Source organism: Haematobia irritans, chromosome 2 (assembly GCF_050003625.1).
Source record: "Haematobia irritans isolate KBUSLIRL chromosome 2, ASM5000362v1, whole genome shotgun sequence".
Classification (NCBI taxonomy): Eukaryota; Metazoa; Arthropoda; class Insecta; order Diptera; family Muscidae; genus Haematobia; species Haematobia irritans.
Genome location: NC_134398.1, coordinates 142241406 through 142253528, shown reverse-complemented (window position 1 = coordinate 142253528; position 12123 = coordinate 142241406). Strand labels below are relative to the sequence as shown.

The window sequence follows — 12123 nt, the reverse complement described above, 5'->3', positions numbered from 1 at the left end:
TAGGGTTCGTTACAAAATATTGTACAGAAGTCCGGACAATTTAGTAATTCGGAAAAATGTCAATTTTTTGCAGAAGAAACAACCCCATCTGCAGTGTAGAGACAAACTACAGCGCTGTGATTTCTTTTGAGACACCTATACATTGCTTAGTCTATGGCAACAGCTGATTGACAAAATCAAAACAAAAACACATGGTGTGGTTTATGGTGTGGTAAACACAAACATAGTGCAACACATTTGTTGAGCCGGTTGGATAAACTCTGTGCAAGATGCCTCCAAAATCGTCCAGTAAGAAAAGTGCAAACAAAGCTGCCGCTATATGGTATTATTGTGAAAATTGTGAGGCGCATATAACAGCTAATGATAGGGATAGACATGAACAAATTTGTCCTATTGGAGATGGCCAAACCGAAACAGAAAAGGGAGAATCCATTGAGTATATACGAAGAGGAATTTTCTACACGAGCAGCTTGGAAGTCAGGAAATTCGAGATCGAGTTTTTAAAAGAGATGCCACAAAAATATTTAAATAATTTGATATACTTATCCGAAGGTGCAATGCGTTTGTCTGGATTACATATTGGCCAAGAAATACTAATCAGTTCCAACGATAAAGTACAGCAAGTGAATTTTATACGTAACGTATGGCCAATTCCAGATAAGTTTTTAACCACTGTCTTCATTAACGATGATGGTATGTTGTTAATATGCTAATCTGAGAAACCGTGGGTTTAATATCTCTTTGGTTTTCGATATTTTCCAGATTATAAAAATAATTGGCTTGGATTTAAGGGGCACATGTGGCAAATACAGGCATTGCCAAAAGGTCAGCCTATAACAGCAAAATCAATCCTATTGCAAATCCTAACAGAGGATCAAGAAAAGGGATGCAATTTAAATTTGCAACAAATCACAGATTTGGAGCGTCTTCTGAAATTTGAACTAAAAAATCTTTGTTTTGTGAAAGACTCATTGATAAAATATGATTTTTTCAATAAAAGTCTCAAACTTAAAGTTCTTAATGCAGCGAGTGTCTGTGAAGATAATGCCTGCGATCTTGATAAAGCTTTTGACAAATTAAGTTTGGATAAAAATATAAATCGAGGAGATATATTTAAAATTACAATTTCTACTGATATTAGGATAATTTACGAAAATTTAGAAACATCAGATGAAACCAGTGACGGAGGCGGCATGAGTCACTTAATTACAAAAGATGACATTGGAGGTCTAAGCAAACAATTGGAAATAATCGAAGAGTCTATGGATTTTGCTTTGGGATTACGAGCTGTTCCAAAGGGTAAGTATGCGGCGAACAATTTTCACTCAATTCCTATTTATAATAAAATACCAAATAAATCAAACAATATCAGTATGATATAAGACCATCCATCATGATATATGATCATCTATTATTCTGCTAAAGTTAATCGGAAATGCAAATTAGTTTCATGTCGGACTAGCCCTCTTTAAAACGATTTTAAATTGAGAACATTCCATCCAAATCCTAAAAACATCAAATTTTTATATGAAAAACTTCTTTTGGCCACATCTCCCAAACCAAGTGACTTTTGTATCTAGAAATACAGAATACGGAAATCAATTTTCGGCCATTAGACGTTTCGCCCAAAAAAAGTAGGAAGGTGTTTAGTGATTAATCAATTTTTTTAGGATATTTAAAATCGAATTTGATTTGGCAAAAATCTATGAAACAATTATTTTTTATGTAGATTTTAAGAATATGAAGGTCGTTATTGAATTGAGAGATCTTTAAATTACTATGATGATTTGGAAAGACAAAATAAACAACTGCAAAAACTTTGGAAACCCCGAAATAACACTTTTTAAATACTCAATAACGTGCAATTTAACGCCTATGTCCTATGTCGTTTTTTCTAAGTTATAAGAATAGACGTATCCAAAGATTTTCTAAAGATCTGTAGTTAACAAAATGAATTATTTAGTAATTTACTTTAATGCTATATACTTTAATTGTAAATAAGAAACGGAAAATTAGTAAAGATTTTTCAATGAACACAGAAGTAGATTTTTAAAACTTTAACTATGTTATTCCAAACATCAACTTTTTCTCTTTTTTTGTAAAATCGAAATCAATAGTTACTTTTTTGAAATGCTGTGGCTTTCCGTTTTTTTTTAATTTTCTTATTTTTTTTCAATGTTTCGCAATGTTTGATGTATGGAATTTATTAAATTATAATTCAAAGTTTAATATTGTCCTATTTTATACATATTTATTGACACAGGGGCCGCGAGGCTCAGTCAAGTAGTTATTTCGATTATTCACATGAAAATTTGTAAATTATGGCCTGCATTACAGGGTAGTTGAACACCACAATAAATTTAAAATTTAGTGTTTTTCACAGTCGGGGATTTCAATTTTTCAATTTCAATTTATTTTGAACAAAGTTTCACCCACAATAAGATATTGTAATTTTTAATCACAATATGTGATTTGATGGGGTTGTATTGCAATTTTAAATTTTAAAATACAAAAAAAAACATTACAATTTGGAGGTATTTTATGACCATAAATAGGTGTGCCACAAATGGTGAGTATCGGTCCATGTTTACGTATAGCCCCCATATAGACTGATCTCCCGATTTTACTTCTTGGGCTTATAGAAACAGTAGTTTTTATCCAATTTGCCTGAAATTGGAAATCTAGAGGTATTTTAGGAACATAAAGAGGTGTGCTGAAAATGATGAGTATCGGTCCATGTTTTGGTATAGCCCCCATATATACCGATCTCCCGATTTTACTTCTTGGGCTTATAGACACCGTAGTTTTTATCCTGGAGTAGTTTTTATCTGGAGGTATTTCGGATCATAAAGAGGTGTGCTGAAAATGATGAGTATCGGACCTTGGTATAGCCCCCATATAGACCGATCTCCCGATTTTACTTCTTGGGTTTCTTGAATCCGCAGTTTTTATCCAATTTACCTGAAATTGGAAATCTATAGGTATTTTAGGACCATAAAGAGGTGTGCTGAAAATGGTGAGTATCGGTCTATGGTTTGGTATAGCCCCCATATAGACCGATCTCCCGATTTTACTTCTTGGGCTTATAGAAACCGTAGTTTTTATCCAATTTGCCTGAAATTGGAAATCTAGAGGTATTTTCGGACCATAAAGAGGTGTGCCAAAAATTGTGAGTATCGGTCCATGTTTTGGGATAGCCCCCATCTAGACCGATCTCCCGATTTAACTTCTTGGGCTTCTAGAATCCGCAGTTTTTATTCAATTTACCTGAAGTTGGAAATCTAGAGGTATTTTAGAACCATAAAGAGGTGTGCCAAAAATGGTGAGCATTGGGCTATACCAAAACATGGACCGGTCCATGTTTTCTTGCACACTTTTGCACACGCGATTGGTAAATTGCAATCGTAAAACATTTTTCACTTGTTGTTTACATTGTAAATAGTAAATATATTAGTTTAATTGTTGCTAGTTTGTGGTAAATCTACATATAATGAACATATTTTGAATATTTAGGACTAATGCAACTCCAATAAAAGTTAAACAAAAATTGGTCATATTCGAGTTCGGCAGCGAGCATCCTAGCTTGGCAAAGAACCATATATAAAGTGCACATGATAGATCGATATCTAAGAGATTGTGATCAACCAAATACCGTACCATTCTGTGACAACATAACGCCTCTGGGCCACCTTGTAAGAATAGTGAATTATGAAGGCTTCCACTCGCAAAAAGTTTTAAGACGGCAGACAATTGTAAAGTGATAGAATTGACGTTGACATGCCACCAAAAATTATTTTCCATTTGAACGCCACATTCGTCAGCCGAAATCGTCTATTGAGCCAGTAAAAACTGGCTTTCTAACAGTGCACACCATTTCAATCCCATGTACTTACACCAATAACAATGTGAACTTTTATTCCTTATTTGTCGCCGAATTATTTTATATTCATCTCATCCTCCAATTAGGAAGGAATTCGGAGGAATGTAAAAAGAGATATGGGTCCATAAGATACAATGCAATACAATTTACTTTAAAACCTCCAAAAACATGTTTTTTCTACATTCTATTTTGTGACGCTAACTAATTTTGTCATTTCATTTTGTTCTGCTTTTTTTGTTTTTTGCTGTTGGCAACGCTTGAGAAATTGCATCAAATTTCGATCGAATCCCGTGATCCAAACTTTTAATCGTATCGACATTTTTTCGATACGATTCTGAATTCGATATCGAATGCCGTGATTAGCGCCCTGCTCTGCTTGATCTGTCCTCAAACCCCCCTGAAATTTCAAAGGAAATCCTAATTTTGATTCATGATGGTGGGTATTTAAGATTCGGCCCGGCCGAACTTACTGCTGTATATACTTGTTTTTTTTTTCATTTTTTCAAGGGTTTCGCAATATCCACTTCATGGCATAGTTTTGAACCTATATTGCTCTTATTTTATAGAGTCATAATGATACAACGGTTAACTATCCCACCTTGTAAAAGAAAATGTTAAATAGACAGTGAGAAAGGGGAAACAGTCAATGTTTGCTGAAATATAAAACATTGTTTGCTATTGTTTTAACCCTTCTGTGGTCCCGCTGGACCTTTTTGATTTTTATTCATACATAACTTTATCTTTTATATGAATTTCAGCTTGATGGTTTATGACTTCTTGTACTGAAGTGTTTTAAGTTGAAAATTTTAAATTTTTATGTGATTGAATCATTAAATCGGTTTTTATAGGTATTTGAAAAAGTTTAGTGCGATTCTGCGTGATGAGGTCCAATGGGACCTATTAATAATTACATTAGTGGTTTTAGCACAGTTTAAAAAGCAGTGTAAAGATATTGCGATTTTCGTATTTGGAACAATTAATAACACTAACATCCTTTCAGAAAATACCGTTATTTGGAAGAATTTGTCATTTTTGAAGTTTCCATTGGTTTCGTTGCTTGGTAGTACATAATTTTATGTCTTCCGTTGATATATCCAATATAGTGAGAGTAAAAGTGCAAAAAAAGTTATTTGAACTTCATGGAAATCGTGGTCGAAATAAGTTTTTATATTTCTATACATTTTTCAGGCCTATCGGCTCCTGGAATTTGGCAAGATGTGCCTCAATTTGGACCAAGTTTGAAACAACCACTGTGCACATAATACTGCGAGCAAAACGAACGCCACTAAAAAAAATCGTATTGTTTTTCCTTCAAAAATCCAGTTTGTTAACAACATTCAACTACAAAAACAATATATTGTTGCTTGGTACGTATAAGGATACGTATAGGTACCACGCCTGCGTCAAACATCAGGGCCACTAGTATACTAATCAAAAATTTTAACATTATCTGTATCCTATTAAAAATTAAATAAAACTCTATATTTACAACCAAATGTTTATATATGCAATTTGTGCATTATAGAAGAGTCCACCTACAGTAAATGATCGAAAAATATCGTAGGGATAACCTCTCTACCATCCTTTTTTTATTGTAGGTCCCACGGGACCTCATCACGCTGGTATCGCTTCCAGTGTTATCACATACACAAGGGTTAAATCGATTAGGTTGGCTGAAACAAACAAAAACTTTATCTAGGGATTATACGATAGCATTAAAAACACAACACATTAAGAATATTACTTGTATTTATGTATGGGTATTAACAAGAAGTTTACTGAGCTTTGGAGGATATTATATGCAGCAATATATAAAAAAAAATATTTTTGGTTCTTGAAAATACTTTAAGTAACTTTTCAGACCATAAACATTGAAGATTTATTGTACACTCGATCGATTTTCTTTTTTCTGTACTTCTTGTATTTGTATGTATGTCAAAGATTCACAAAAGGGGTTTGGGCAGCACTCACTGATAAGAGTGAAGTTCAAAAGATATTATATAGCCTAAATATGTCTACAGGGGCTATCTATCTAATCTATCTTAGTCTCGACCAAACACTAAAAAATTTTTCAAAGGTTGTCCGCTTTTAGAACAGGGCAATACTAATACCCTGTTTCTGTATATCGAACGAAACCTCATTCGAAAGAAAAGCAGTCACTCGAGTTCGAATCATTTGGGGTTCTCTATTTTCGAAAATTCATTTCGTTTGTATGAGAATACATTGATTATAAAAAATTAGTATTCTCGATTTTTTGGCCTGAGAATTCAAATTTTAACAATGTTTTTACTTTGTTTTTGACACATATTGTATACGTTTGTTTCCTACTCGACAACAAAATATGAAATTGCCTTTCGAAATAGAGAAACAAAAATCAATTTTCTTTTGAAAATGTATTTCAATTTGAAATACAAAAATAGCTTCTGTTCTATATACAGGACCAGGGCGGGCATTAGTTCTTTCTTCACTATGTTATTTTAAAGTAAGAAAACTAAACGAATTATTCTCTGGATCAGGTACATGAACTGCAAATTTCATCTAAGTGTTACAAAAAGGGAATCCCTTACCATTGGACTTAATATGTATTGATGACACTACAACGGACCTACAAATTACCTTACTTGAATATAAAGTTGTTTTTATATTATTTTTTTTTTTCTTTTTATATCTTTTTACAGAAATCAAAAATAATTGGATACATATACATATCTTCTTTTTGTTTTTCAGGTGTAAAAATTTCTCGTGCTTTATTGATTTATGGTTCTTCCGGCTGTGGTAAAAGCCTTATTTGTGAAGCTATGGCTACTAAACTTCTACAAACTCAACATCAAATGAAGTCGGTATATCAACCATTAATATTAAAATTAAATACCAGCGAATTATTTAGTAAATTTCTGGGAGAAACTGAGAAAAATTTAACAGCCCAATTTGATAAGGTATTCAATCACTATCCACAAGCATCCTTGGTGATTATCGAAGATGTTCACAATCTTTGTCCAAAACATGAATCAAATGAAGTTGTAAAACGAGTTGCAATTGCATTTTTTAATTTACTCGATACGTTGGCCAATAAGAGAGAAGCACAACGGTGTTTTGTCTTGGCCACCACATCAAATGTGGAATTATTGAATCCTAGCCTAAGACGATGTGGCCGTTTAGATTGTGAAGTAGAAGTGGCTGCTCCATCACCTGAGGGAAGAAAGGAGATATTACATTGCATATTGCGAAAAATGGAAAATCATAAACTAAGTGAGGAGGACATAAAAGAAATTGCACAAATTACTCACGGTTTTGTGGGAGCCGATTTGGCTAACCTTATCTACAATGCCACCTTGAAAGCAATGAAAAAATCTTCCAGCTTAGAATCACTAGAACTTCGATTGGCCCATGTCAGTGAGGCCCTAACGATTGTGAAGCCCTCAGCTATGCGTGAGGTTTTAATAGAATGTCCCAATGTAAGGTGGTCCGATATTGGAGGACAAGATGATTTGAAATTAAAATTGAAACAGGCCATTGAGTGGCCTTTGAAACATGCCGAACAATTCAAACGTTTAGGCATTAAACCTCCCAGAGGTCTTCTAATGTATGGTCCTCCTGGATGTTCAAAAACTATGATAGCTAAGGCTTTGGCCACAGAAAGCCAATTGAACTTTTTATCCATTAAAGGTCCCGAGTTGTTCTCCATGTGGGTTGGCGAATCGGAGAGAGCTGTTAGAGAAGTTTTCCGTAAAGCTCGTCAAGTAGCTCCTGCAATTGTATTCTTTGATGAAATTGATGCAATAGGTGGTGAACGGGCCGAAGGATCTTCAGGTGGTTCAGGGAGCTCAGTTAAGGAACGAGTTCTTACACAACTCTTAACCGAAATGGATGGTGTGGAATCCTTGGAAAATGTTACCATTGTAGCTGCTACAAATCGACCCGATATGATTGACAAAGCTCTTCTCCGTCCTGGTCGTATCGATCGTATAATCTATGTAGGCTTACCAGATGACGAGGCAAGACGACAAATTTTCCAAATCAAGCTACAAAAAATGCCTTTATCGGAGAATGTTGATCTCCGAAAATTGGTTGATTGCACTAAAGGCTATTCGGGTGCCGAAATCCAAGCTGTGTGTCATGAGGCTGCCTTAAAGACACTGGAGGAAAGTTTCGATGCTACCGAAGTGACAATGTCCGAATTCGAATATGCCTTAAAAGTTGTTCAACCGCGAACAAGTCCAGATTTGTTACGTTTATATGAAGAATATATGAAGAAAACATAAAACCTCGGTCTATATTTTTTTTTCATTCCAGGGAGACGGACATTCATTTTATATTTTCTCGTTATTGTTTGGTGAACTACAAATATAAGATAGCCATTATTAAAAATGTAAATAATTTTGAATTGGAAAATTCTTTTCTTACCTTTTCAAATGTGTTTTCATGTGCCTTTTCAAAGCAGATGATTGTGTAAATTTCCAATAACACAATCCACATTCAAACGGTTTCTCCCCACTGTGAATTCTGAAAGTGAAAGTATGAGAAATTTCATCATCATCTCACCTCTCTACTTGGTTGTTATATGTGATGTCTCTCGCTTAGAATTCCAACCTACCTCATGTGATTTATAAGATTTGATTTTTTGCCAAAAATCTTATCGCACTCGGTACATTTGTGTTTCCTTATTCGCCGGTGAACCATCGCCAGATGGGCATTTAACGATGAGTGCTTAGTGAACGATTTTCTACAAATCTCACAAAAGACATCACGTATTGTTTTGTGCATTGGTTCATGACGTTTCAGATCTCTTTTCGATTTAAATGTCATTTTGCATTGTTTGCAATTGTAATTGCGTTGAGTAGAGTGTGTGAGCCTATGCGATTTTAGATTTGATGACGTGGCAAAAAATGCCGAACAGAATTCACACTGAAAACGTTTGTTTTGTGCTTTATCAGTACTATGTATTCGTTGATGTAATACAAGTTTATTTGATGTAATAAACTCTCGTGAACAGACCTGTAAAACAAATGAAAGAGAAACGAGGCGGTTAATGATGAGTCTGTTTTCTCTACCATTTAATTGGGGGGAATTTTAATTTTTTCATTGTGTTTGGGTTGAAATATAGCTTTGAAATCCCCTATAAAAGAAAAGTTATATTCATGATCGTGATGAAATTATGAGTATATCTAGCCATGTGCGTCCGTCTGAATGTATGTTTAAATCACGCTAGCACTTTCGTCCGAAAAGAGATAACGGATCGAAATTCCGGAATTATGGGTCAAAAGTTCGTTTGTTTTTGTACCACGATAAATCCCAAAAGAAACCATAAAAACTTCGATCTGTAATTGGATATAGTTTAGTTGTTTTTTGACGAAATGACAATTGTGCGTTTATATATCAAGACTGATTTCTCTTTATCTCGGCAGACATATTCAGAAATATACAACTTTTTTACATCCAAGGAAATTTGTTAGTATAAAGTATGCTAAAACAGCAGAAATCTGCTGAGAAAGTGAAAGTTCTTACATTTAAACATTAAACATTTTTCAAATTTATTGAGAAAAAATTATAAGATCTGGTCAATCAAAGTATTGTCCATCGCCACTAGCCACTACTCTACTTTCCCATCTTTATGACAACATATGGATACCGCGACAGAAAAAAACTTGTCTTTTGATACAATTCGAATTGACCAAATTGTTGGCTTCCTCAAAAGAGCGTAAATGATGATCAGCCATGGCAAGCGTCATGGATCGGAGCAACTCATAATCAGTGTTTCCAAATAAGAAGAAGCATAGGCTTCTCTCTATGAGTGTTGTTGTTCTAGCAACTTGGAGAAGCTGATGGGATAATCCTTAACTACATATTGACTTTGCTCTGGCTTCCTCGCATAGATTATCGCGGGAGTGGGTGTTGGTTGAGTTTCGCCACTATTCTCCATTGAAAGTGCTGCTAGTTAGTTCTATTTATTGCTTCTATGTTGGTTACCACTGGAGCTAAAAAGCATCTACCAACATTTGGAGAAAGTTTTACCAAAAAACTACCAAACAAAATCTTGTTTTGCAAAATTGTATTTCTACAGAAAATTTTGTCAAATTTTTATTTCTATAGAAAATTTGTCAAAATTTTATTTCTATAGAAACTTTTGTCAAAATTTTATTTCTATAGAAAATTTTGTCAAAATTTTATTTCTATAGAAAATTTTGTCAAAATTTTATTTCTATAGAAAATTTTGTCAAAATTTTATTTCTATAGAAAATTTTGTCAAAATTTTATTTCTATAGAAAATTTTGTCAAAATTTTATTTCTATAGAAAATTTTGTCAAAATTTTATTTCTATAGAAAATTTTGTCAAAATTTTATTTCTATAGAAAATTTTGTCAAAATTTTATTTCTATAGAAAATTTTGTCAAAATTTTATTTCTATAGAAAATTTTGTAAAAATTTTATTTCTATTGAAATTTTGTCAAAATTTTATTTCTATAAAAAATTTTGTAAAAATTTTATTTCTATAGAAAATTTTGTCAAAATTTTATTTCTATAGAAAATTTTGTCAAAATTTTATTTCTATAGAAAATTTTGTCAAAAATTTATTTCTATAGAATATTTTGTCAAAATTTTATTTCTATAGAAAATTTTGTCAAAATTTTATTTCTATAGAATATTTTGTCAAAATTTTATTTCTATGGAAAATTTTGTCAAAATTTTATTTCTATAGAAAATTTTGTCAAAATTTTATTTCTATAGAAAATTTTATCAAAATTCTATTTCTATAGAAAAATTTTGTCAAAATTTTATTTCTATAGAGAATTTTCTCAAAATTTTATTTCTATAGAAAATTTTCTCAAAATGTTATTTCTATAGAAAATTTTGTCAAAATTTTATTTCTATAGAAAGTTTTGTCAAAATTTTATTTCTTGTTTTGTTTTTTTATTGTGGGTTTGTACTTCAATCATATTTGTTGTTTTGATCTCAGCTTTAAAATCATTGTGTTGACTAAACTACAAGAGTAGCTTAACCCAGCCAACTGTACTCAAATCGATGATTTGATGGTAGCAAAGGAAAAGAGAAATGTTTGTATGAATTTATTTCGGCCTAAGCCGGCTATCATAAAACTTTTTTCGGAAGGTTCAAGTGTGGTTCACCATGGGTTTAGTGAACTGCCTGAATTTAGTCTGATAATTGGTTGATAGTTTTGCTGCAAGTAGAGGATGCTGATGAGGAATGTGGTAGTTCTGAAACGTGCGTCCATCCAACCATCTTGCAGTCTATAGGGCTTTGCCCAAATAAATTTGACAAACATTATTTTCCTCTGTTGGTTAAGCTACTCTTGTAGTTTAGTCAACACAATGGTTTTAAAGCTGAGATCAAAACTACAAATAAAATTTTGTTTCTATAGAAAATTTTGTCAAAATTTTATATCTATAGAAAGTTTTCTCAAAATTTTATTTCTATAGAAAATTTTGTCAAAATTTTATTTCCAAAGAAAATTTTCTCAAAATTTTATTTCTATAGAAAATTTTGTCAAAATTTTATTTCTATAGAGAATTTTATCAATTTTTTTTTCTATAGAAAATTTTGTCAAAATTTTATTTCTATACAAAATTTCAATAGAAATTATTTCTCAAAATTTTCTTGCAATAGAAATTTTTGTTTCTACAGAAAATTTTCTCAAAATTTTTTTTCTATAAAAAGTTTTGTCAAAATTTTATTTCTATAGAAAATTTTGTTAAAATTTTATTTCTATAGAATTTTTTTTTTTTCAAAATTTTATTTCTATAGAAAAATTTCCAAAAATTTTATTTCTATATGGAAAATTTTTGTCAGTATCACTCCGGCCGGGAAGCGAGCCCGGTACTTTCGTCATGCAAGACTAACGTACTTCCACTGTGCTACCGAGGGTCACCGTTTCATTGATATTCGGCTGTTCGTCAATGTTGAGGTAACCATATGATTTTCTTTTCACTTGGGATTGGCGTAGTGAATCCACTTTTTATCTTCAATAAGTATGCAAAAGACCATTCCTTTTTGCCTTTGGAGCAGCTGTTCCGAAGCTGTTTATACTTCGGGCTAATGACACATACTGAAAACGAAATCTATGGAAAACAGTGCTTTGAATATAGTTTTAGTATCTGTTGATGGGTTTATTCCAAACTATGCTATCTGTTGTCAATACCGCAATATTAATTTGTATACCCAATACTTGATTAAAATAATAATTAATTTCTTCGGTACTTTCAAGTAATTTTTTTATTGATTCAAAT

General features: G+C 32.4%; 2 protein-coding genes across 3 annotated transcripts in view; one reads left to right on the top strand and one right to left on the bottom strand.

Annotated features, from left to right (window-relative positions):
- Nucleotides 1-212: 212 nt before the first annotated feature.
- LOC142226388 (uncharacterized) lies at nucleotides 213-8144 on the top strand. Its single transcript, XM_075296386.1, has 3 exons — nucleotides 213-693; nucleotides 763-1299; nucleotides 6608-8144. Exons 1-3 carry the CDS (start codon nucleotides 270-272, stop codon nucleotides 8140-8142), a joined length of 2496 nt encoding a protein of 831 aa, XP_075152501.1. The 5' UTR covers nucleotides 213-269; the 3' UTR covers nucleotides 8143-8144.
- The window catches only part of LOC142226391 (uncharacterized), a 39541-nt gene continuing 34008 nt past the window's right edge, over nucleotides 6591-12123 (bottom strand). The window contains exons 5-8 of one of the 2 annotated variants that reach the window (XR_012719675.1): nucleotides 8475-8875; nucleotides 8285-8383; nucleotides 7168-8218; nucleotides 6591-7069 (exon numbers count right to left, since the gene is read on the bottom strand). Coding sequence is in view for 1 of the 2 variants with exons in the window: in XM_075296388.1 (XP_075152503.1) it covers nucleotides 8191-8218; nucleotides 8285-8383; nucleotides 8475-8875 (528 nt within the window). In the remaining variant the exon portion in view is untranslated. Of the gene's footprint in view, nucleotides 8219-8284; nucleotides 8384-8474; nucleotides 8876-12123 lie in introns of both variants that reach the window. The other variant, XM_075296388.1, reaches the window with a different exon arrangement.